The following is a 27453-nucleotide window of genomic DNA, read 5'->3' as shown; positions in this document are numbered from 1 at the left end:
CGACCGAGTCATTGAAATCAAGTCGGCCGAGTCGATACCGAGTCGGAGTCGGAGTCGACCCTCGGCCGAGTCGGAGTCGGAGTCGGAGTTTTAAAACATTGGTGGTCGCAAACTAGTGTCCCTTCGCTTTTTCTTGATTGATGAACTTGTAAGTTTTGCTACAAGAGAGTCTTTGAGCATGCTTCCTTCCTTTTTCTCCTTTTTCATCATCTTGAAATGACATGATAGAGTACCTGTTCCTGCAATTCACTCATGACGAGACGACATCAATCCGAAAACCCCTTAGTCTAAGATGATGCATTTTGATCCACCAACTGATCCTGGAACAAGTGACAGGTTGGGAAGAGGGACTCAGTGATTGCACAGTTCAAGCAGGCGAGGGGGAGCCCTGAGCCTTAACACTGCGCAGTGCAGAGTTCAGGCTGGGTTGAGGCACAACACTGCTCAGTTTCTGGAGCCAGTGGGACAGGCTGAAGGGATGGGCACTGGGAGAGCTCATTGCGCAGTTCTGGGAGTCAAGGAAGGTTGGGCTACTTTGTAGCTCCGCAGTTCAAGGGCTTAGGGGATGAGCTTGAGGCTTGAGGTTGCGAAGTGCGCAATTTAAGTTGGGTTGGGGGACATGATTGTGCAATTCTGGAGGTCAAGGTCGGGGCTTGGGCACAAAAATTGCGCAGTGCAGTAGTCCTGGGAGGCAGGAATTGCACATTGTGTAGTGCCAAGCAGCAAGGTCATAGTTAGAGGACTGAGCCTGCGCAATGCGTAGCTTAGGAGAGGCCTGGTGAAGCTAGGTTGCTCGGTCAGGAAGTTTTTCCGAAAATGGCTAAGTGTGGGATCGGTGAGATTGGTGTGAACGGTGATGAACTTTGACTGTGATCACACACTTAGAATATTTTGATGACACGACAACATAAATCATCCGAACACATGAACAAAGCATTTCCCTCTGTGTGACAACTTTATGACAAGTTACGACAAGTGTGACACTAAAGATGTACTTTGCGATGACCGTGACGACACTTGTGTGACAATGCTCAAAACTTTGGAAATGAGTGCGACGGGTACTTACAAGGTTAGAACAACTCATTTGCACAAAGATGACCTCTTAGAACCACTAGAACAAGCTTATACACATGATGTGACAACCAACATGCTAAAAGACGACACTTTGCCCATCTTGCAAAGGGGAACACAAGACTCTAAGAAAATAAATAAAATGAGTTTCAAAGTTTGCAACAACAACCAACAAGATCAAGGAAGGCTCCAAAATTGGGTATAGGCCAAAATTTTGGAGGGAGTTGTAGCAGCTACAATAGGTCTACTATATGAATTTGTCATATTGTTGAAAGAGATATTGCAGCCCTAGATATAATGACATTGATATCTTGTCTAAGCTACTGATGTGATTTAAGGTTTGTAACAAAGCCTGGGCAAGAAGTTGAAATATAGAAGTATAGTTTCTTACTGATTATGTACCTAACTAAGTCTAGGAATTTGACGCATAAAGATTAATGCTTCCATTATTGTATGATGTGTTTAACGTCATTCTTCTATAGATTTGGTTGTACTTGCTATCTAAGTCATGTAGGTACATAATCTTCAAGATGGTGAAGATGTTCGTAAGTAAAGTTGATATGATAAGCATGATGAAGAAAGCTATATGAATGATGATAATCATAATGGCTCTGATAAGTAGGATAGAAGCCATGAAAGATTCTCCAATACAAACAAAATTTGAGCTCCCTAAGTTAAGAGGGAGCCTGGATAAAAGAAATGTCCCTAGTTAAGAGGGAGGGCATATCGTAGTCATGATGGATACCTTCAAAGAAGAAATTGGAGATTGCATTTTGAGGTGCTGCTGAAAGAAGGAAAGCTACTTTCGATTACTACATGTGAAGTAGGAAAGGAAGCTGAATGATTAAGGAAACCTTTGTCAAGTTTTTGTTTGGGAAACCTCAAAGTCCTATTGTGATGAATTATGCGGCAACATCAAGAAGTTGGAAGACCCCAAAGGTTTGTGTTTACTCACGAGTACTTGAAAGGTTGTTACTAATTGGGGTTGTGATTGTTGAGGTAAATCTCTCGAAGTTTTTGAAAAGGCATGCTTAATGTTAGAGAGATTTGATGTGTTGAGGCTTTGTGTGTGAGACACATTGCCTGGAAGGACATTAGACCAACACTATGTGTTGATGTCTAGATCCCGAAGTAGGGAGGGTGGCGTTGGTCACAGAGTTTTGACGTCGGATACGCATCTGGATCCCTGGGTTGATGGTTAGCAAGTAAGCCTGATGGTACCTAGACTGGATGAAAGCTTTAGTCCATCTTAGTCCCACCTGGATATATTGCCCTGACTAGGAATCTAGTTCGTGGCACCGTGAGTGCCTAAACTTTTTGAGGACCTTGAATAGATTGCCTTGGTCAGGAATCTAGTCCACGGCATTGCAGTGCCTAAACTCTTCATAGATCATGTGTTTTTGAGATCTTCAATGTACCTCTATAGACATATGTATGTATGAATACCACCTTAGTTAAGAGGGAGTGTTGAAGAATGTAACTAGATTCGGTCTTCATATTTGTACTTGAGTCATAATGAAATATATTTATCAAAATAAAGAAAAATAAATTTTATTATTAATTAAATTGACTTGTTAAAGCATGGGTTTCATGCTTGGGTCAATTGTCATAGGTCAAGCCCCCATTGAAGGCTTTTAGGATTTTTATGCTAAGTTACCAGAAAACAAATACGGGAATGGATACCGGTACGGGGTTTGAAACGGATACGGCAAATTTTCAAAAAATCTGGATACGATACGGCAGGAAACGGCACATAATAAATATATAAAATATATATATATATATATATTAAAAATAAAAAATTCATATTACCATTCATATTTCAGAATCTAGATTATCATCTATGATCTATCATGATTCATGATTCATCATCATCAATTCAAGTTTCAACATATGCCATATGGCATAAACATTCAACATTGCCATCATCATTAACGATTATTATAACATTCATGATTCAAGTTTCAAGTTTCAAGTTTCAACATATCATCAAGTTTTTGTTTCAAATTTCAAACATCAAGTTATCAACATGACAAGTTACACAAACACCATCATTACCAAAACTAATAATGCATACTAATTACTACATACTATGAAAGTACAAAATGAACTATGACTGGCAGTCTACTATCATTACTCATAATTCATATGGTTGTTCAAAAGTTTAAAAGTTAAAAGTTAAAACACCATCATAAATTACATTTACATATCATCAAATATGTCTTCATTCATGCCACTATAATGTTCCACTTCCACATCCTCTCTAGAAGTGGCACTGGGAACATTGCTGGCATGTCCACTTGAAGATCCACCTATTCCCAGTGATGGCTCCGAATCAAACAAATTCATATGAGACATGGCATTCAATGTCATATCCAAGTCAGGAAGCTTTGGTTCCACGTCCCATAATTTGGTGGGCCCAAATTTGTATTCATCTCTCTTGTGTGACAGAAGGCGAAGGTTTGAATGAACATACACTAGTTCCTCAGCCTTCTTAGAGCCCAATTTGTTTCGCTTCACTGAATGGATGAATCCGTATGTACTCCAGTTCCTTTCCGCTGAAGAAGAACTAGCAACCTGTGACAAGACCTTGATGGCCAATTTTTGGATATGTGGAAGTGCCCCACCATAGAAGTTCCACCACTCAATTGGACTTAATTTGCTCTTGTCCCGCATACACTCAATATCACAACCCCAACCCTCTGATCCCACAAAATGAGAAAACTGTGCACGAATCTGAAGCCCAATTTCAGGATCTACAAAAAGCTTTCTAAAAGCATTTTTAAATCCTTTTGCGACTTCTGGGTCTTTGTTTGGTGCTCTTCTTTGTGGATCACGTAGCAACTCTGCAGCATAATATTTTGGATTCAGTGCATAGGCTAAAAGGTGCAATGGGGTGGTCATCTTGTTCCACCTTTTGGTCAATATATCTTTTACTTCTCTGTAAAAGATTTCATCTGGGTCATTCTCCTTGGCATTTATAACCAACCTTATCTTCTCTATCATGGAATCAATGCCCTCATACACCTCTCCCAGATTAGGCATATCTATGTCAAACATACGGAGCAAATCCACAATTGGCTTAGTAAATGCCAAGAGGTACTCCACCTTATCCCACCATTCATCATCAACAACCAACCGTTTCATTGCTTGTGCTCTATCAGATTGGGATTGCCTCCATTGATTCCAAAGAGAATTGCATACCATTGATTGTAATGCATCTTTCACCTGCATGAGCCTTGTTAAGACTATGATGTGAGAAGAAAATCGAGTCTCAGCAACCTGCAGGTGTCAAATTGCCAATGTTTCAAATTTCAATCAATTTGAAAAATCATAATTTGATTGAATAACCTATTATGATTCACGAATCATGACATTTGAGAATCCAATTTAGATATTTGAATTTAGAGTCAGAAATTAGAATTTATGAAATATTTAATAAACTTTAAACTTTAAAGTATAGGTACCTTAAGGAGCTCCAACTTAGCAAATTCCCTGTAGATGCCTTGGGACATGTGGTGGTTTGTGATAAAGGCTTGAATTTCTTTTGCCTCTTCAAATATTTTTCGAATCCACTCAATTTGCTTCCCCAACTAGCTCAACATGAGGTTCAATGAATGCACAACACAAGGGGTCCAAAAAATGTGTTGATATTTGCCTTCAACAATTAGGCCTGCTGCTCTACACACCGTTGCATTGTCAGTTATTACCTGGACAACATTTTCAGGCCCCACCAATTCAATTGCTTCAATCAAGATGTTAGCAATGAATTGAGAATCTTTCATCTGCCCCTCACAATCCATTGCCTTAAAAAACATTGCCCCATGTGGGCTCTGAGCAATCACATTGATCAAAGGCCTATTTCTTTGATCTTTCCATCCATCAGAAATGATGGACACCCCTGAAATGAGCCATGAATCACGAATGGGGGCTAATTTAGCCTCCAAATCTAACTTTTGAGCACTCAACAATGTGGTGTGTATCTTCTCATATCCAGGGCTCTTGTACCCTCTTGGGGCTTCATTCAAACATTTTACCATCTTTGCCCAGTAAGGAGATTGCACAAGGTTAAAGGGAAGGCCATTTGCATAAATGCATTGGGCTATAGCGGCATCTGCTATCTCTCGAGCATCATTATTGAAACTCTTCTCAAGTGGTCCCAAATTTGACTGCTTTGAACCAACAATTCCATGAGAATAAAGTGGAGGCTTTGATGAAGATGCTCCCAACCTTGTTGGGTGTTTTAAATGGGAGGCAGGATTTGCTTCATTTGCTTTAGCATCTGCCTCGTCTTGTTCTCTCTGATACTTTGCAATTTTTACCTTTGCTTAAACCATTTCCATCTTTCCCATTCTCTTTAGATGGGCCACTACATATTCGAACCCCATTGTTTCTTAACCCAAGCAAATATGCTTTAATCCGTGTGTATGACCCCTTAAACTCCTTTTTACACTCACTGCAAACCCATGCCAATGATCCACCTCCTTGGATCTTCCCAACAGTAGTTACATATTTCCAAAGTGGTGACTTTGGATCAACTTTCTGGGTTGATTCAGTTTCCTGTGCCACTTCCTCTGCCTCATGAATGGCTGAACTTGAAGTTGCCATGAATGATGATGATGTAAATGAAACTGAAAAAAGAAATTGACAAATATCAGTCTTCAAAGTTCAGATATGTATTTATAAAAATTTATTTGGTCATTTCTGGATGTTAATAAAATTATCTCATCATTTAATAAATAATATATATGCCTTTCTCTTTACTCTGTTCCTGATAATTAGGCCTGCTGCAATAATTAGTGAAATCTGTGTGTAACAGGCCTAATTAGTGAAAAGAGCTCCCTATCACAGATTTCCTTGTAAGGGAGCTCCCAATTTTGTGTAACAGGCCTATTGCAGCAGGCCTACACACAGATTAAACTGCTCTATCACATATTTCACTCATTTTTGTAGTTATTGGCAATGAAAATTGACAAAATTGCTAGGCATTGCCTACTTCTACAAATAACACATCAGATTTAAAGTGGAGGAAGATGCACTTTATTAATAAAGGTCTCATATACTGGCAGAGATGGTCAATTTGTAATTGATAAGGTCATTAGTTCCAGTCCTATAGAATCATGCATGTTTTTATTAGACACCCTATAGTCTATAGGATCCAATCTTACATGATATGGATTTAGAAATTTAACCAAGATGGCAAGATCTAAAAGCTTGATTTTATGATCCATATGAGCATATTGAATGGAAATTGAGGTCATGAAATTTTCCAGTTTTAGCGTTAATAATTTTTATAACAAATACGATTTATAGTCCAAAATATTATTGTTTGTAGTGTACGTTTTAGCCAGAAACTAGGTAGTTCCTTTTCTTAGTTGTGCTTAGACTACATATGTAGATGCCTGGTAAATGGATAATGATATTCCTACAATCCAATAATGATTTGCATTCTAATTTTGACTTATCATGCTCTATTTTATTTTTCATACTTCCGCAGATCCTCTACTGATTTAGATGCTAAGTAACATATAATTCATTCTGTTGAAGATACAAGGTTACCATGGAAATGCCAATTAATGGCAATGTACATTATGAAACATTCAATGGCTATTATCTTGTGACAAAAATTTGGGGAACTGCTGTCCAATATGAATTTGGCATAGAGTCTGGACTCCAGAAAAGACCTCGGGCTGACTTGTGCAACAAAGAAATGGCAGTCAAGGGAATGCCGCTTTAGGACCTGGTTTGATTAGGAGCTATGGATCTTAAACATTCCTTTGAAATGCTATGAATAAAGTTATAAACCGGTGACGCTAGTTGAAACTTGACTATGAAACAGAAATACGCTTGTACAGAAATAATGACTGGAGCATATACAACGCTGTAATAAGCACATATGATTGATATATAGTATATACCTCTCTTAAACAGGCTCAGTAACTCTCAGCGGCGGCAGTGAACCGGTCCTCAACCCAGCGGCGGCAGTGAACTCAGCAAACTCAGCGGCGGCAGTGAACTCGTTACTCAACACTCACTCAGCAAAGTTGTCGTTTAGGAATTAGGTTAGGGTAGAATGAATGTGATAGTTGAAACTCGAAACCCGTGAAGTTAAAAACTTAAAAGTTAAAACCGAAAAACTTAAATTCTTAAAATCTGTTCCCGGCGGGCAAGGTATCAGTGAACCAAAACGTCTTGAAACTTTTAAAAAACGTATCACGATTTGCTGAAACGTTTTTTTTTAAAACGGGAGGGTTTTTTCCGGAAAACGCTTGGAAAACGGCTATGGAAAAAACGACACGTTTCCAAATCAAAAAACGGCACCCAAAACGTTTTTCCTCCGTTTTTTTGCCATTTCTGCTCTGCATACGTATCAAAAACGTAAAACGACATTTCCAGTGTTCAGGCAGCCGTTTTCAGTAACTTAGTTTTTATGTAACTCAAAGTCAAATTTATTTTGTTAAGACTCCTCCATCAAGTCACCTTGCAAGGTCGGCCTCCAAATCAATATTCTACAAGTCGGCTTCTCAAACAAACTCATGTCGGCTCATTTTCAGTGAGTAACAACTATAAATAGGTGTGTAGACTTCACTCAATAGAGACGCAAGATACAAGTTTGGAAAATCTCAGTGAGGAAGTTTGTTTGATTGCAGTGAAGGTTAATTCTATGGTGTAGGAGGTCGAAGTGTCAGTGTAGGCCGAAACATTCTTAGACTACCACAGAAATGAAGTATAAGACTCTTACCACAGAATTGAAATTCTGGGCTACTGGAAAACCGAAGTTTTGACACTATCACTGTATCATCATAGGACCGAAGTACAAGTCTGTTATAAGCTCATTATAGGACCGAAGTCAGAGTAAGCTACCTCAAGATTGAAGCATGGTAAGGATGTCACAAACCCGAAGTAGAAGAAGGCTGCCACAGATCGAAGTATGGTAAGGATGTCATAGAACCAAAGTATAATAAGGCTGCCACAAATCGAAGTATGGTGAGGATGTCATAGGACCAAAGTATGAGAGGGCTGCCACAAGGCTTACAACTAGGCTTATGTAAGCATGAGAAAGATGCCACAGGATCGAATCATGAGAAGGCTTATATACCGAAGTTTGTCAAGAATTGCAAGACTGTTTTTGCAAAGTATTGAAGAACAAAACACTGAATACAAGACTCAAAATTGAAGCATGATCTAATGAGGTTGACTTGATGGATGAAAGAAGTCTTTGGTCTAGGTTATGAGGGTCTTGGTCATCTCAATTTTGTTTTTGAATCTACTGAAGGAAGAATTCTTGATTGGGTTTTCCCATACATATGGTTTTGCCCTGGTTGCGTGCCTACATCTCGTGTCCTCCTCTATTTATTGATTGGCATTAGTCTTGATGATAAGAACATGATAAATTGAAAGAAGAAAACTAATAATGAAACATCACAAGATAATGTCTTTATAAGAGAAATCAATTAAATTGCCACTCTATTGGATTTCTCAACATGGATGATGAGGGGCACTTGATATTGACAATGAAGGCTATTTTGGGGAACAGGGAAAGGAGGTTGAGAAGCAGGGTCATCAAAAAGTACTTGATCAAATGGAAAGATTTGTCGGTTGAGGACGCTACTTGGGAGGGTGAGCAGATCTTACAACACTCTGCCTTGCAGTTGCTTGAGGACAAGCAACATCTGGGAGGGGAGGATGATAATGTCCTTTCTCATTAAATTTGCTGATGGAGTTCCACAATTTTGCAATTTTGAAATTAATACAATTTTGGTGACCAAACTTAGGAGAAGTGGGTAGAAATTAAAGTTTGGTGGGTTGTGAGGGCCACCCCTCAAGGAAATACACATTCTTGGAGGAAAAATTCAAACTTGTGGAGAAGGGGGCCAAGGAGGGAAGTCAAATTAGTGGAATGAGGGACCCACACGGGAAAAATGAGGCAACTATTATAAATAGGAGATGGGGTGCAGCATTTGGGGCCTTTTAACAATGTAATTCTGAAATGCTCGAGTTGTTCAGCCTTGCCTACACAGTTCTGCTTAGCACAAGAGATTTCCAGGCGGAGATCTCAGCTCTTGCTTCTGTGGACCTAGAGTGCTACCCTATGGGAGCTTTCCTATCACTTCAGCAAGATTTCGGAGCAGGGGTGAGTGTTTTGCGCCCAGTTATGCAAGTTCCAAGACGCAGAAGGGAAGTCGAACCACTTGGGGAAGTCATCTGGGGGGAAGGATAAATTCTGGGAAATTCATGGTTGGTTTGGAGGGCAGATTGTTGAAGATTTGTGGTGGTTTGCAGCCCAGAGAGGGGCAATATTGGTGAGGGAATTTTGGTCTCCTAGGGCCTGCGCAAGTCGCAGGGCTTGGAGCAAGGGGATTTTGGCTGGAGAAGGGGCAGGAATTGAGGAGGAAATTTGGGAGGAGAATTTCCAGGAGTTGGGTAGATTTTTGGGGTGCCATTTGGAGTGGATTGACAGCTGATTTCCAGGAGTGCGTGTTGCCTGTCTCACTGGGCAATTCGTACCATTTTGTGGGTTTGTTGGTGGCTGTGAGTTGGGCCAATCCCTTTCTGGGTTTGGTGGAGTATTTTTGGGAGAGGCTACAACTGCATTTTCAGGCAATTCCAGGTGCTACAGTGGGAAATTCACACCATTTTCAGGTAGCAGCAACTGCCAATTTCTGGGTCAGCGCAGAAGCCATTTGGGGTCAAAGTTTCCTGCTCACTGGGGGCATCTCTCTCACCTGGGTTTGCTTCAGCTTGCTTATGCAAGCCCAGGTGCACTTATTCCTTGCTATTTGTACTCCATGCAGTTCAGAATTTTAATAAAATGGCTCAGCTGCTGTTCTAAAATTTGTGTTGTGTGTTTGTGACATGTATTGTTTACAATTTCTCTGCTATTGTCTAGTGCATGCTTCTGTTATACGTTGAATAATTCCGTTAGGAATAAATAGGGCAATCTTATGAACTTATATGTGGTCAGGCCACATTAATGTTTTATTAACCAAGAAAGATCAAATAACTAGTTATAAGTTGTATGTTGATGTGGTGGAGTCAGGTTCACGTATGGATGCTACTCATGAATTGATTTTATATGTCTGTCCGGCCATTCTTAAAGTTTTTTGTTAATATTTTGTAAGATTATATGTGATAATTTTATTCTTGTCCAACAAGTGACCTAAAAGATTGGTCAATGGGACTAAAATGTACAATTTGGAAACTTTACTGCCTGTTACATCAGAAGCAAGTCTTGGCTGTGGTTCTTAATGCTTGATGGACTTATGTCAAGGATACGTGGATTCACAGGCATCATAGTGTTTGATCTATTCACTTGTCCTACAACCTGTGGGTCTTGGCATGGTGAGTTATTTATCGGGGTTGCCATCCAAGGCTAAGGGTGGGTTAACGGATGGACTTTGTCTAGTGTGCGGTAAACTGCACATACTGAAGTACATATTGTGGGACTGCCATATTGCCAAGGACTGCTGGCAACACATACAGGAAATGTGCATTTGGGAGCTGCGATCTTTGGTGTCTCCAAGTCTAGTACTCTCTCCCTTCACAGGTTTTGGAAGTGCCTAAGAGTTTCTGCATTGTTTGCTACCTGAAAGTTAAGGTGCAACTTTGCAAGTATGCTTTTGGTAATTGTGTCAGTTCAATTCATTTTTTCTGTTGTAGCTGGAGGGAAGAGTTATGCATACAATTGTTGGCTAAAGGATTTTTTCTCAAAGATGCTAAAGAAATAGATGCACCATCATACGCTGATTTTATTTCTGCTTTTGTAGTAGAGAGGAAGAGGATATAGTTACCATTGTATATACCCTTCCATTTTTACTTTTCCTTTTGTAAAAATCTCTATGTTAATATAAAACATACTTGTCTTAAAAAAAAAGTACAATCAAGGGAGGCATAATTTTACTAGTGGTTGGTATATAAGGAATAGGTTATTAGGGAATTACTTGTGAGTATAAATTCCTCTATGTGCATGGATCTCTTAGCAAAGTTTCTGGATGCTTTTTTCTCACATCTCTAAGCATCTTCGATATGTGGCCAGGTTTTCTAGATTCTGTTGTCTATGGATATGTTTGTGGCTTCTTGTTAGATTAAAACGGCTAGTATATCTGGATTTGCTTAGGATTCTCTAGAGTCTATTCTTAATTTGTTACTATGCAATAACTGCTGACAGGTTAAAGCCTCATAGTAGATGTTAGGATTCTCTAGATTTTAATGTTGCTTTGTTTGACTGCTATATTTTATGTTTTAGTGAAGAGCACATATAGTTCTAACTGAAGAATGGGTTGCATTTTGACTAATTTCATCTGTTTATTTGATTTAATATTATTGTTATGCGTCTTCGCTAAGATGCTAGCTGTTTTTTGATTTTGCAGAGTGGGTGTCTTGCCAATCGTTGGTCTCAATGGCTTCATATTAGCTAGGGCATCCTCCCATATTAACACACATGACTTGATGGTGCAACCGCTTTCACCATTGTCCATGGAGACATCTCTTGTCGAATATATGGGAACAAAGTGTAAAATTATAACATATAAACCCGTTGAAGAAGAATGTCTGACTTTTTCCTTTGCTGCTAGAAACCTGCCCTGGCTTGCTGATTTTAAAAAGGAAGCTGAGTTGAATAATGCAGATTTGCTACCAAATCATGTGCTGTCTGCCACACAGGATAGTTTTTCTAATTCAATACAAGTGAAAAATGAAACATTATTCTCCACTGAATGGCCTTCTGTGATTGACAGTTCCCAGATACCTGACACATCACATCATGCAAATTTGAACTTTGTTACAGAAGCATTGGATATTTCAAAACCTTACACAGACATTCAACCACAACCGTTCACTGCATCTTTACTAGAAAAGAAGTGCAGCCTCAAGCATAGGCAATCTAACAAGGGTAAAATAGTAGATCAATTGGAGGAGCTTGATGAATCAAAGTGTTTACATTCAACATCCAGTGTTGGTTGCACTCCTGCTCTCAATGTCTTCTTGGTTGTATCTGCTTTAAAGCTTGCCATACAAGGAAAGGGATTATGTCAACCAACAACTTGTCGTTATAATGATTCTATCTTTACTGAATCTGGAATACGAGCATCCATTCAATTTGATGTGGAATTGCCAACTATTAGACATGCTAAAATACAAAAAAAATCCAGAAGAGTGAGAAATCGAATAAGGGAGAAAGCACAAAAAGAGGCAAACGAAAGTGCACAAAGAATTTTGAAGCATTTAACTCCACGGGAAACTACCATGTCTATTGCACCTCCAAACGAAATACCAGGTATTGTCCCTGGGATCTTCTGCAGTTCATGAGACTTACTATACGTGCTTTTTGTATTATGGCATATAAGCCTTGCAGTGTGCAGAAAAATGTTTATTTTTGATTGGTCGATTCCTGATGAACTTCTTGCTTGTTTGGCTGTTACAGAAGGTGTCTGGTCAATTGTCTCCACAGGGGAAAATGCAGCCATGGAAATTCATGTCAGAAGTGAAACATCAAGAAAGCTCCCTCTCTTTAGATTTCAGCATGCACAGTCAATCATGGATAGAGTATATGCATATAATAATTTATGGATGAAAAGTTTTCATTTTCAAAAAGATACAGGACTGATGTTCACAGAGCCAGCCAGGACATTGAAAAATTAGCTTGCAAGAAATGTTTTCATTTGATTCTTTTCAGGTTGGGTTGTATTCTCGAAGAAATATTGCATTTGTATCGTTCTTAGCTTGTTTGAGCATTCGTTTTCTAAATTTATATACGGAGATTATCCTTGGAAAGATTGGTTAGCTTCTATACCTTTTAAACTTCTTTAAGCACAGGTCTTCTGTTTCTGGAGATGGCCACAGGAGTAATCTTCAGTAAGATACTGTGGTCTAGTCATATTTCATTTCTTAGTGATCTATGAGAAGGCGCAGAAGGGTCGGCATCTCAAGTATTTTTGACTGAGAATCAGTCTACATTCTAGAACTCTAGATAATTTTTTTCTGTCAGTGCCTGCTTTGCTTATTGGAGATCAAGATGAGTGCTAATTTTGACTAAGATGGGTTCCATGACAACTCTACTCTCTTATCAAAATATTTGAGAATAGTGTTTCCATTGGTTCCTGTATTTACCATTTTCATAATTTAAATGTGTTGCTGCTATTGTTGTTTTAACATCTATGGTTTTCTTTCGCCATTGTATTTAGTTTTCGGCCTGCTCATTTTTTAATTGTTTTTAGTTCGGAAATTGTTTCTATGATTGGTAAAGAGGTTGATTGGATTCCCTCCTATTACAGATAGGGGTAGATAAGCTATATTTTTTAATAACACAAGGTTAGATTCTTTCATACTTACATGCCTTCTCCTACCAGATTCATGTACAAGAAATGAAAATACCATGAAAAAGATAATTTTGCAGTTGTTTATCTTGCCCTTCTCTGGGCTACTCAGCTTGTTGAGTGGTAGCCTGTCTGCTGTCTGGTTGTTTCTTTGACAGAATGGATGCCTGAATTATTTTAAATTTCATCAGACAAATGGTCGAGGATATGTTAGCAATCTGGAATAGGATTTGTCTTTCACATTTCTTTGTTCTTTCTTGGCCATTGTTACTCTATCCTTCAAAACAATAGAAGTTGAAACATGGCAAATTTACTAGTTTTTCTTAATGAATTCATGATTTTGGGCTTTTGGAAGTTTACCTTCCAATCCCAATTATCTCATTCTTGTAGAGAGGGATTTTTAATTGTCAGTGTAGAAAGTGTTGGAAATAGTACCAAGGAGAGCTGTTACTAGGCATTTATCCCTTTTAGCCTAGTAGGCATATTAATTACTTTTTTGTTGGTGACATGTATGCGTTAAATGAATGTCATGGGTGGAAAATGTATTTAAAAGTGTTGTACCATGTATTTTTATAATATTAAAGTCACTTGTACTTTATAAAGTGATTTTATGTGTAAAGTACATAGTGTACTTTTCTAATATTAAAGTGAGTTAAAAAATCATTATGAGAAAAATAGAAAAATATACTAGGAGGCTTTTAAGTAATGGGGCCAATGTGTGGGGCGTCAATTGAGAGAGTTAATCTCAACCACACATTTTGAGATTTGGAGATTAAATCTCATCCATTGGATCCTAGGTTTGGGGATTCAATATTTTCTAAGAAGACAAAAGGGAAAAATGAAGGCTCATTCTTCACTTCACACTTAAGAGAGCATGAGGAGAAGAGAAGAGGAGAATTTGCAGTAGAAAAAAGAGGGCACAAATTCCAAGGAGGAGCGCTCAGTTAGGGCTTGCTTTTCGAGGAGGGAAAACAATAGCACAAATTTTGAGGTAGCTAGTAGCACAAAAATCGAGAGCAGCAACACGATTTCTGAGGCACCTAGGCACAAATATTGAGGACTATTCTAGTTCTGTCCTAGCCCGAAATTCGAGGCATAAATTTTGGGTTTGCTGCTACAGGCAATGCAAATTTCAAGGAGGTTCTCTGCTATCTTTTGGCACAAAAATCGAGGCACAACAGTCACCTATTTGCACAAAAATTGATGCAGGTTAGGCACAAATTTTGAGGCACACAAATTTCAAGGAGCTAGGTTGTGATAAAGTGCAGAAATTTTTGGGCAAAATTTTTGTGGAAATCTGAAATTATTAGTGGGCATAAATTTCCAGATTTGCATTTAATGCTTCAGCGGTCAAGGAGATAAGTACTGTGATTATTTTATGTACTTAGACCAATTTTTTCAAGCAATAAAATCCTCCTTTGAAGACCGGTTTTTCCCAAGAGGCTGTGGGGTTTGTTCGAGGTCATCTTGACAAAAAATAAGGGTCTCACATGTGTGAATGCTTGCAAAAATTATGTGTTAATTTTCAGGTGATAGGAAAGTGAAAAATAGTAGAAATACTCTTTGAAATGTTTACAATTAATGCATGTTGAAATTTATATTGGCATGATGTAGGAATTTCTAAGTTTGACACGTTAGAAACTCTTCATGTACTTTACTGATTTATTCCTACCTACTTGTTCTGTTAATTAACAAATTATTTACCATATAAATACTGGAAATAAATACAAGTACATGCTCAACACATTACAGATCATCAACTGAAGGAAACAAAAATAAGCACACAAGTGACATTGTTGTTTTTGGACTAATGTCCCCAGAAAAACCCAATGCGGGAAAACCGGTGCAGCGATCTAAGGGTTTGATTTATTAAGCAGTTTCAAAATAAAATCTGGGTGCCAAATTCGGCTCACCCAACAGAGAAAAATCTCGACAGTAGTACCTCTCTATTCGGAAGCAGATATTCTGGCTGAAACCCCCATAAACACTCCAGTAGCTACATAGCTCCAATCTGCCCCACGAAACCCCAACGTCAGCCTCTAGGGACGGCGTTAGCCTCTCTCTGGCTCAGCGTTAGCTCAACGTCACTTTGGCTTGGCCTGTGTCAGCCTCTGAAGGCTCTGCGTCAGTTCTCTGTCCCTTTGTGTCACCCACGCTGGCCCTTTGAGGCATTGCGCAACTCTTGACTGCCTCTGCGTGAACCCTTGGTTACTTCTACGTCCCTTTCTCCGGCTACTGCGCTGATCCTACCAGTGCTATCTCTCCCTCTCTGCTTCTGTATTCAATACCCCTCAGCTGTAACCCTGATCACTCTCAATTTTCTCAGCAAACCCCACCCCAAACAGTCGAAATCTTGATCTCTTGGTGTGTTCTCCAAGTGACCCTCAAGCCTCCTCTTATACTTTTCTCGTTGACAAATCAACGGTCGAGATTAAATCCCTAATCAATGACTAAGATTAGATTTGGCTTAATCCACAACTTTTGGACCATTCTAACAAAATTTTTTATTAATTCACATTAATATTTTATTTTCCCTAAGTTTAGACTTAGGGACTCCATTAAAAATAATAATTATTTTAATATCTTCCAAACTATTTAGAATCTGCCCAAACCCTTTCTGGGTATTAGAGATTTCATGTGCCTTAGTCTCTCCACCAATTTTCGTGGCTAGAGCACATCCAATGCTACCCCAAATCAACACATGACAAAACATGTGGGTTGGGCCTAAACAACACATGCAAACTTGTAAATTGGGTTAAGGGTGCAGATCATAATTTTTATACATGGTACAGAGCAAAGTTGAGCCAAGTTGAGGCTCAAATATTCATTCAGTGAACTGATAAAGAGGGAAGCAAGCTACTTTAAAGTCTTCAAATAGTGAACCATACCTTTGAAACTTTACTAGAAACCCAAAGACTTCCGCTGTTCAGAGGGAGGAAGGTTCTAGCTTCCAGATTTGCTTCATTTTATTGGTTGCGGGGTCATGGCTACTTGGTTGAGAGGAGATGATAGATTGATGGGGGCTAAAAACTTTGGCCCATGGAAGGAGAGGATTATGCTTTTACTGAAGGGGATGGAAGTGTGGGATGTTGTTGAAGCAACTGTGCAAGCACCTGCTGATCCAACTCAGTTGGTGGAGTTCAACAAGAAGAATGTGAAGGCAAAGAGGATCCTTCTAGATGCCATCATGGAACATTTATTCCCTCATGTTTCAGGGATGAGATATGCATATCAAATGTGGGAGTCCTTGGTCTCTTTGCACTAGAGTTCTAATGAGAACAGGGAGATGGTGTTGAGACAAAAACTATGCAACACCAAGATGACCAAGACTGATAGTGTGACATCTTTCCTCACCAGAGTCTCACAGGTGAAGGATGAGTTCGCTGTTGTTGGACAGTTTGTTCTGTTGGAAATAAAACTGAGAGGGGGGGTGAATCAGTATTATCAAGTTCTTTTTAATAAATCTTCCTTATTTATACTTTGAATTATTCTTGTATGTCAGTACCATAAAACAATGAGCATGAACAAGAAAAACAGATAGTCACACCAAAGAACACCAGATATAAGGTGGAAACCCAATGTGGGTGAAAACCATCTGCTGCAATATGTCTCTATCTTCTTTCAATTAGAAACTCCTTTTACAATGATTTTGTACTGGTGCAGTCCTTTACCAGTACGCAGGCTGCAACCTGCAGAGAGCTACAACTCTCTCGTTTTCCAGTCTCTCCTGGAAGGGAGCTACAACCCCCTACTTCTTTTCCTTTAAGGACCACTTTTCATAAATTTTCAAACTGGATCCATAAACATCAAGTGATCATCAAGTACAAGTAAATCACCCAGTCAACTGCAGTAACCAGATCAATAGTAACAGTAAACTAAACCCAGAACACCTTATCAACAGAGAAAAGTTAGTCAAATAAATGCCTTAATACAGATCCGCAGTTTTTCTTTATCTGGCATGCGTTGCTACGCACTTCACCTTCTGCACCTCTGCGTATCCCCGCAGAGAGCCTTGAACTGCACTGCGTATCCACGCACTGTTCCTTTAAACGCGTCGCGTACCTTCACTGTGCCCACGCACCCACTGCTTCTATCGCGCCGCGTACTCCTATTGTGGCCACGCACTCTCAGATGCTATCGCGCCGCGTATCTATGCACCTGCGGCTTCTGTAGCGCCGCGTACTTTCACTGTGCCTCCGCACCTGGACCTCTGTCGCGCTGCGTACCCACGCATTGCGCCTTCTTCTGCTGTGCGTACCCACGCACTGCGCCTTCCTCTGCAGTGCGTACCCCCGCACTTGCACCGTTAATCACCTGCGAACCTCTGATTAGGGCTGAATTGGCAGTCCACTAGTGTGCCACAGATAGTCAGATGACCAGATCTGATCATGCGCCCGAGAGATCACACTTCATAGATTCACTTTCAACTTCACTTTTATATAGATCAAGCTTTTAAACCGATAACCCAATATTTCAGATCTTAAGATATACAATTTGCAAAAGATACATTAGCCAAGTGATTTCCTTCCCTATTTATAGTCAAGCCCTTATTCACACCATGGGGCAAAACCATCAATAACCAATACAAGGGACCCAAACCGGGGCTAAATTAGATCCTATACCACGGGCCAAAACCATAGAATCAAGAACGGCAGGCTAAATACCACGGGCCAAACATAAGAAACCCCACGTGAGCGCGCTTCTCTGCGTTGAAGTGAGAACTGGGGGTCCGCACCTCATGAACGGGTAACCTTCGGGTATGTACGCACTTATTCTATGATATTCCTGCGGGTCCGCAGCTTTTGTACGGTGTACTTGCGTACCTCTTATTTTCCAACATTTTGAGAGCCTGAACAGAGCATCGCCACTTAAGAGAGTTGCCATCAAGTACAACACCTGTAACATAGAGCCATACCAGAATCATAATGTCAACAATCTCCCCCTTTGGACTTGATGGCAACCTCAAGATCTTCAACGTCATTCTCCCCCTTTGACATCAAGGGCAAAGGGTTTGCTCCCCCTAAGAACATGCTCCCCCTGACTATAAACCAGATCTGCAAAGAAAAACCATAATCCACCAAACACCATAAATGACCATGAAAGAGATAGAGACATATTGCAGCAATATTCAGACCAGCATCCATGATCTCTTTCTGTACTTCCTCCATAATGCCAACAATGCATTACATGCTCCCCCTGAACCTGTGCCATTCGATCTTCGACCAATCCGCAACCCAGCACATGTACGCATATACCCCAGATGAGCCTTGCGTACAACCAACAATCAGAAGAGATTCAACAACATGATGATGCATCAACAACCCCCAACTTTTGCCTGAAGTATTCAAAAGTCTCCCTGGGCAATGGTTTGGTAAGTATATCAGCAACTTGTTCCTTAGAAGGAACATACTCCAACTTGACCTTTTGTTCAAGCACTTGTTCCCGGAGAAAGTGATACTTGATTGGTATGTGCTTGGTCTTTGAATGCATGACTGGGTTCTTTGAAATGCTGATTGCACTTGTGTTATCACATAAGATGGAGATAGGTGGTGTACAAGTGATTTGAAAATCCTGCAAGGTCTGCATCATCCAAAGGATTTGAGTGCAGCAAGATGCAGCAGCAACATATTCCGCTTCAGCTGTAGACAAGGCAATCGAACTTTGTTTCTTGCTGAACCAAGATACTAATCTGGAACCCATAAAGAATGCACCACCACTTGTGCTCTTCTTGTCATCCACGCTTCCGGCCCAATCTGCATCTGTATAAGCATGAAGTGTGAGATCTGTATCTCTAGGATACCATAAGCCATAGTTTTGAGTTCCTTGAAGATATTTGAAGATTCTCTTTACTGCCTGAAGATGAGTTTCATTTGGATTTACCTGAAATCTTCCAACTATTCCTACTGCATGCATTATGTCTGGTCGGGTACCTGTCAAATAAAGTAGACTTCCAATCATAGATCTGTAGGTTGGTTGATGCACTGCTGCTGATTCATCATTTGCACTGAGGCTACATCCTATGACCATGGGTGTACATACTGGTTTTGCATCTTCCATGCCATATTTCTTCAAAATCTGCTTGAGATACTTGGTTTGAGACAAAAAGATCCCTCCTTCTTTTTGTTGGATTTGCAAACCAAGAAAATATGTCAGTTCTCCTAGCAAGGACATTTCGAATTCTTTCTGCATTACCAAGGCAAAGCTTTGACTCATAGCTTCTTCATTGCTGCCAAAAATAATGTCATCTACATACACAATACGTATTAGCAATTTGTCGTTTTCAACTTTTATATAAAGATTGCTATCTGCTGATCCTTTTGAAAAACCTTGTTGATGAAGATATTTGTCCAAACGATAGTACCAAGCCCTTGGAGCTTGTTTGAGACCATAGAGGGCCTTTTTCAATCTGCATACAAGATTTGGATCATTTCCAAGAATGAAACCATCTGGCTGCTCAATGTATACTTCTTCTTCCAAGTCTCCATTCAGAAAGGCTGATTTCACGTCCATTTGAAATACTTTGAAGTTTTGAAAGCTTGAGAGAGCAAGGAACATTCTGATGGCCTCAAGTCTTGCAACAGGAGCAAAAGTTTCTTCAAAATCTATTCCTTCTTGCTGCGCATACCCTTTACAAACAAGTCTGGCCTTGTTTCTAATTACTTCTCCATTTTCATTCAATTTATTTTTGAAGACCCATTTTGTCCCTATAACATTCTTATCCTTTGGTCTAGGAACTAACTCCCAAGTGTTGTTCTTTTCGATCTGCTCAAGTTCTTCATCCATTGCTTTGACCCAACATCTGCTCAAGTTCTTCATCCATTGCTTTGCAACATTCATCTTTGCATGCCTCTTTCACATTTTGTGGTTCAGTGGAAGAGAGTAATGCCAAATAGCTTGAAGCTTCTGCAATTGTTCTTCTTGTTTGTACACCTGCTTCTTTCTGCCCCAAAATCTGAGATTCTGGATGATTCTTCTGAACATATCTGGATGGAGTCTTCTATTCTATCCTTATCTGCTCCTCTGGTTCTTCTTGAGGTTCTTCTTCTTCATCATTCTGTCTTTGAGGGTAGTCTTCATCTTCTTCGATATCTTCATGATTTACTTGCCTAGGAATGTATCCCTTCTCATCAACCACTACATCAATGTTGTCAACAATTCTTCCAAGTCTTTTATTGTAGCACTTGTATGCTTTGCTGTGTGGAGAATAACCAAGAAGAATGCCTTCATCTGCTCTAGGTTCAAGTTTGCCAAGTTGCTCATCAGTATTCTTAATATAGCATTTGCTCCCAAAGATTTTGAAGTGCTTTACCGAAGTAGTCTCACCATACCAGAGCTCATGAGGGGTTTGAGTGATGTTCACCCGGACATTTGTTTTGTTGAGAATAACAACCGCAGCATATGCAGCTTCACCCCAGAAAGTTGCGGGAGTTCCAGACTCATCAAGCATAGCACGAGCCATTTGTTGGACTGTTTTGTTCATTCTTTCCACCACTCCATTTTGCTGAGCAGTTCTAGCTGTAGAGAATTTTCTTCTTATCCCATGTTCTTCACAGAAATTGAAAAATTCATTTGAGGTAAACTCCCCACCTCTGTCGGATCTGAGGCACTTAATTTTGTATCCTGATTCATTTTCAACCAAGGCTTTAAAGGATTTGAATTTTTCGAATGCTTCATCTTTGTGCTTCATAAGTCCTAACCAGACAAACCTGGAGAAATCATCAATGAATAATATCAAGTATTCTTCTCCTCGAGGTGTCCTTTTCCTGAATGGTTCACATACATCTGTATGCACTAGCTCAAGAGGCATGCTAGCTGATCCTTCCTTCTCCGGAAAGTTAGTTCTGGTTTGCTTTCCAAACTGACATGATTTGCATATGGTGTTGTCTGGAATTTTGATATCTGGAAGACTGCGAACTGCCTGATATTTGCATGCTTTCCTTATTTGTGAAAAGCTTAGATGCCCCAACCTCCGGTGCCATAACCAGTGTTCATCATCCTTGCTTAGATAGCATTGTTGTTGTCCTTCTTCAAATATGTATAGATTATTTGGAGTTCTTTCACCTTTGATCACCGTTTTACCTGTATCAAGATCACGAACAAGACATCCATTTGATCTAAATATCACCTCGGTTCCTTGATCACACATCTGGCTGACACTCAGAAGATTATGCTTCAATCCATCAACATACAAAACATTTCTAGCTTTGACCTTTTCTTTTAACTGAGCAGTGCCTTTTCCTTTTATAGCTGCAGGAGTATCATTTCCAAAAGAAACTTTCTTTCCCTTTTCTAAAGCAGAATATGATTCAAGTTTTTCTTTATCACCTGTCATATGCTTCGAACATCCACTGTCAATGTACCATAGATTTTCCTGTCCCTCTGCATAAAATGCTATCCCACATCTTTATGTTTGTGGTTCCTTTATTCTCCATGTTTTGGTGCTTAAGGCTTGTTCCTTTGTCTGCTGAAACCTGCTCCTGCATTTAGAATCTTCATGACCAAAGTTATTGCAAATAGAACATTCAACTTCATTTTCAAGAGCCGAAAAGTTGTTATAGGTCCTTTTTGTAATCCCGGTCATACTTCTTTGTTTTTGAGCTTCTCTAGTCATGATTGTTTTATATGCAACACATTGAGTTGCTTTGTGACCAAAGTTATGGCAAGAGAAGCATTGTCCATTGAAGAAACTTCTGCGGTTATCAAATCTTCCGGCCAAATGATTGTAATTTCTATTGTCATCCATTCTTGAAGCAAATTGAGAGGATTTTACCTGTGGCTGGTTGTAGCTTTTGTTCATCCTTAAGATGGATTGCCCCTGGTTTACCTGATAGTCTTTGTTTGTTCTTGATGTAATTCGTCCCTGCTTTACCTGGTGATCTCCATTGTGCTTTTGCTCATTCCTTCTTGCTGCATCAAGATAACTCTTTGAGGTGAATGCTTGAGAAGTTTCTCCATTATACCCCAGACCTGTCTTGTTTAGTGGAGAACGCTGTACATTGATGATCTCATCCAAAGTTTCAGATCCTTTGACAAACTTAAGATTAATAGCCTTTGTTTTCTCAATCTCTTTTCTAAGACCAACAATTTCACCTTCTAATTTTTCAAGATATTTTTCCTTTTCATCAATTTGAAATTGTAGAGTATCAATGATCATATTCTTTTCTTCTATACATCTCTTGAGTCTAGAAATTTTTTCATAAAGGCTATCCACATCTATAGCATCCATGTAATCATCATCTTCAAATGCCATTAAAAGTTTATAGTCATTACCTCGTTCATCTTCATCACTATTTGATAGACCATCACTATCTTCATGAGTGTAGTAGCTTTTTGCATTCTTTTTCTTGTTCCATCTAGCAGGTTCCTTTCCTTTGTCAATCTTATCCTTATGAGGACATTTCGCAGCATAATGACCTACTCTTCCACAAGCAAAACATTTAAAAGGTAACTTACCTCTGAACCTTCCAGTACCCCGTTGAAGATTTCTGACAAAATTTGATTCTTCTTCTTCTTCTGGCGCATGACTTGCTTCATAGTAGTCTCCTTTGCCTGAAGCCTTGAAAGCAGCTTCTCTCCTGTCTGATGGACCTCCTTTTCTCATTTCATAAGCAGTTAGAATTCCGTGTAGCTGAGACATAGTAAGAGTTCGTAGATTTTCCTTTTCTTCTATTGCAGACACTTTAGATTCAAATTTGGGGGACAATGATCTTAAAACTTTTTCAACCACAATAACCTCTTTTATTTCTTCACCCAAGTTTTTCATGCAATTAACAATCTCGTCTACCCGAAGGAAATAGTTAGCCACACTTTCATCATTATACATTCTGAGATTCTCATACTGAATCCTGAGGGTTTGAAGTTTAGCACGCTTTACCTGTTCATCTCCTTCGTAGCTCAAGACAATCTTGTCCCATATTTCCTTTGCGGATTTATATTGCATAACCTTCACGAATTTTGTTTGAGATAAGCATCCCAACAGAGTATTGACTGCTTTAGCATTTGTTTCATATTTCTTCTTCTCGGCCGGATTTGTAGGAGTAGCTGAAGGAAAAGTGTAGCCTGTATCTATGATATCCCAAACTTCTGTACCAAGAGATTGAAGATAGGCAGTAACTCTTACCTTCCAATAATTGAAGTTTGTCCCATCAAAAATTGGTGGCCTGATTGATGCTTCCCTCTCGTAGTTGCTCATGATGAATGATCTTCCTTCAAGCGATCAAGCTTCTCTGAAGGACCTGCTCTGATACCAATTGTTGGAAATAATACTGAGAGGGGGGGTGAATCAGTATTATCAAGTTCTTTTTAATAAATCTTCCTTATTTATACTTTGAATTATTCTTGTATGTCAGTACCATAAAACAATGAGCATGAACAAGAAAAACAGATAGTCACACCAAAGAACACCAGATATAAGGTGGAAACCCAATGTGGGTGAAAACCACCTGCTGCAATATGTCTCTATCTTCTTTCAATTAGAAACTCCTTTTACAATGATTTTGTATTGGTGCAGTCCTTTACCAGTACGCAGGCTGCAACCTGCAGAGAGCTACAACTCTCTCTCGTTTTCCAATCTCTCCTGGAAGGGAGCTACAACCCCCTACTTCTTTTCCTTTAAGGACCACTTTTCATAAATTTTCAAACTGGATCCATAAACATCAAGTGATCATCAAGTACAAGTAAATCACCCAGTCAACTGCAGTAACCAGATCAATAGTAACAGTAAACTAAACCCAGAACACCTTATCAACAGAGAAAAGTTAGTCAAATAAATGCCTTAATACAGATCCACAGTTTTTCTTTATCTGGCATGCGTTGCTACGCACTTCACCTTCTGCACCTCTGCGTATCCCTGCAGAGAGCTTTGAACTGCATTGCGTATCCACGCACTGTTCCTTTAAACGTGCCGCATACCTTCACTGTGCCCACGTACCCACTGCTTCTATCGCGCCGTACTCCTACTGTGGCCACGCACTCTCAGATGCTATCGCGCCGCGTATCTACGCACCTGCGGCTTCTGTAGCGCCGCGTACTTTCACTGTGCCTCCACACCTGGACCTCTGTCGCGCTGTGTACCCATGCACTGCGCTTTCTTCTGCTGTGCGTACCCACGCACTGCGCCTTCTTCTGCAGTGCGTACCCCCGCACTTGCACCGTTAATCACCTGCGAACCTCTGATTAGGGCCGAATTGGCAGTCCACCAGTGTGCCACAGATAGTCAGATGACCAGATCTGATCATGCGCCCGAGAGATTACACTTCATAGATTCACTTTCAACTTCACTTTTATATAGATCGAGCTTTTAAACTGATAACCCAATATTTCAGATCTTAAGATATACAATTTGCAAAAGATACATTAGCCAAGTGATCTCCTTCCCTATTTATAGTCAAGCCCTTATTCACACCATGGGGCAAAACCATCAATAACCAATACAAGGGACCCAAACCGGGGCTAAATTAGATCCTATACCATGGGCCAAAACCATAGAATCAAGAACGGCAGGCTAAATACAACGGGCCAAACATAAGAAACCCCACGTGAGCGCGCTTCTCTGCGTTGAAGTGAGTGAACTGGGGGTCCGCACCTCATGAACGGGTAACCTGCGGGTATGTACACACTTATTCTATGATATTCCTGCGGGTCCGCAGCTTTTGTACGGTGTACCTGCGTACCTCTTATTTTCCAACATTTTGAGAGCCTGAACAGAGCATTGCCACTTAAGAGAGTTGCCATCAAGTACAACACCTGTAACATAGAGCCATACCAGAATCATAATGCCAACATGTTCTAGAGGAGCAGTTGGTTAGGATTGCCTTAGATGGGTTCACCGAGAAGTGGGATGGCTTTATTCACAACTTGGTGGCCAGAGAGCACTTTTCTGTTGGAGGATGTGGACGATTTTGTTGATTTGGGGTAGCATCAAATGTGCTCTAGCCACAGAATTTGGTGGAGAGGTTGGGGCACATGAGATCTCCAATACCTAGAAAGGATTTGGGCAGATTCTAAATAGATAAGAAGATATTAAAATAATAAATATTTTTAATGGAGTCCCTAAGTTTAAACTTAGGGAAAATAAAATATTAATATGTATTGATATGAATCTGTCTTAGAATGGTCCAAAAGACATGGATCAAGCCAGATCTAATCTTAGCCGTTGATTAGGGACTTAATTTACGCCGTTGATATGTCAACAGAAAAAGTATAAGAGGAGGCTTGAGGGTCACTTGGAGAAGACATTGAGGGAGACCAGTCAGTTCAATTTATGGAGCAGGGTTTGCTGAGAAATTGAACCAGTGGTTTGGAGAGTAGTCAAGAGGCAACAAGTACGGAACAGAGAGACGGGAGATCAATGCAGAGGTAGATGAGGCAGACACAGAGCCAGAGGAAGCCATGCAGAGGCAGCAGAGACTATGCAGAGCCAGAAGGGCCTGCGTCATCCACGTAGAGGTTGCAGGAGTGACGCAGAAGGCTAGAGAGGCTACGTAGAGCCTCAGTAGGCTGACGCAGAGGGTTTCAGGTTGACGCAGAGGTCAGTATGGCCTACGTTGGTTTAAGAAGTACTATAAATTTGTCTATCTGTGGGTAAGCCAGTTTGGCACTCTGTTGTATTAGAAAATTGCTGAATAATAAAATCCTCCCATGCTGCACAGGTTTTCCCACATTGAGTTTTTTCGGGGACATTAGTCCAAAATAACTGTGTCAATGTGTGCATATGTTTGTTTCTGTATTACGGTGTGATATCTGCAACAACATTTATTTTAATGTTTGTTGAAGTAATTTCATGAATAACTTATGATGAAATAAGTAGGAAAAGTAAATCAGTTGCTGTAGTGATAGAATTTTCACATGGTATCAGAGCAAGTAAGTAGAGACAGAAAGGGAAAATCAGTGATGGGTTGAGACCACGATGCAGAGACATCCACCTTAGGGGACTCACGCATATTTTCAGAAGATTACACAAGAGAGAGATTTCGATTTCTCTATGTTGGCTTCCAGGTTGGAAGAAGAAGTGGTATGCATGACTAGTGCTGCATCATTAGAAGTGTGGTATATAGATAGTGGAGCATCATGGCATATGACGGGAATCAGGGAGTGTTTCTCGGAATATCGAGAAGAGAAGGTGAATTTTCAGATCACCATGGGGAACAAGGCAAAGTGTACTCCAGTAGGAAAGGGTACCATAGTTTTTCAAATAGAATCAAGAGAACGGTTTCGTGTCACAAATGTGTTGCATGTACCAGGATTGGGGATGAACTTACTTTCCGTATCACAACTACAAGGCAAAGGCTATGACGTTTACTTCATCAATGAAAAGGTATACGTCAAACACCCGAGCTGGAAAAAGAAAGTGCAGATTGGGATCAAAAGTAATCGGTTAAATAGATTACAACTAGAATCTCCAATGGCACTAATAGACAGTCATGGGGAAAAATACTTGAACGAACTATGGCACAAAAGGATGGGTCACTTGCACCATGGAACTCTGAGAATTCTTAGGAGCACTGTAACAGGAGTTCCGGATCTAAGTACGGAATGAGATGATGTATGCAGGGGATGCACTCTAGGAAAGTATGCCAAGGTGGCATTTCCTAAGAGCAACCACAGGGCCAAGAGTGTACTAGGATTGATACACTCAGATATCTACGGACCTATGTCCGTCAAAGCTCTCAGCGGTGCTGAGTATTTTCTTACTTTCATTGATGACCACTCGAGGAAAACTTGGATCTATTTTCTGAAAACCAAGGATGAGGTTTTCTGTCGATTCAAGGAGTTCAAGGCTCTAGTGGAGAATTTGATAGGTAAGAAAATAAGTCTTGCGCTCAGATAATGGTGGAGAGTATGTTGATAAGGAATTCATTGATTATTGCGCTAAGGAGGGCATCAGAAGAGAGTGGACAACTCCCTACAATCCGGAGCAGAATGGGGTGGCAGAAAGGAAAAACAGGACTATTGTAGAAGCAACTAGGGCCATGTTGTATGATTAGGATATGCCAAAATTCCTGTGGGTGGAAGCATGCAACACAACTGTCTACGTTCAAAATAGGACTCCTCATCGGGCATTGGGCAA

General features: G+C 40.0%; 1 protein-coding gene across 6 annotated transcripts in view; it reads left to right on the top strand.

The window, feature by feature from the left end:
- The window catches only part of LOC149164359 (uncharacterized), a 240123-nt gene extending 226914 nt beyond the window's left edge, over positions 1 to 13209 (top strand). For all 6 annotated transcript variants that reach the window (XM_089432077.1, XM_089432076.1, XM_089432075.1 and 3 more), the window contains exons 4-5: positions 11442 to 12346; positions 12494 to 13209. In XM_089432077.1, coding sequence (XP_089288203.1) covers positions 11442 to 12346; positions 12494 to 12711 — 1123 coding nt within the window. In that variant the 3' untranslated portion in view covers positions 12712 to 13209. The remainder of the gene's footprint in view (positions 1 to 11441; positions 12347 to 12493) is intronic.
- The last annotated feature ends 14244 nt before the right edge of the window (positions 13210 to 27453 follow it).

Source organism: Pinus tabuliformis, chromosome 5_1 (assembly GCF_031772625.1).
Source record: "Pinus tabuliformis cultivar Carrire ecotype Pingquan chromosome 5_1, CPIR1, whole genome shotgun sequence".
NCBI lineage: Eukaryota > Viridiplantae > Streptophyta > Pinopsida > Pinales > Pinaceae > Pinus > Pinus tabuliformis.
The sequence above is the reverse complement of the archived record's forward strand: the minus strand, read 5'-3'. Positions and strand labels throughout refer to the sequence as shown.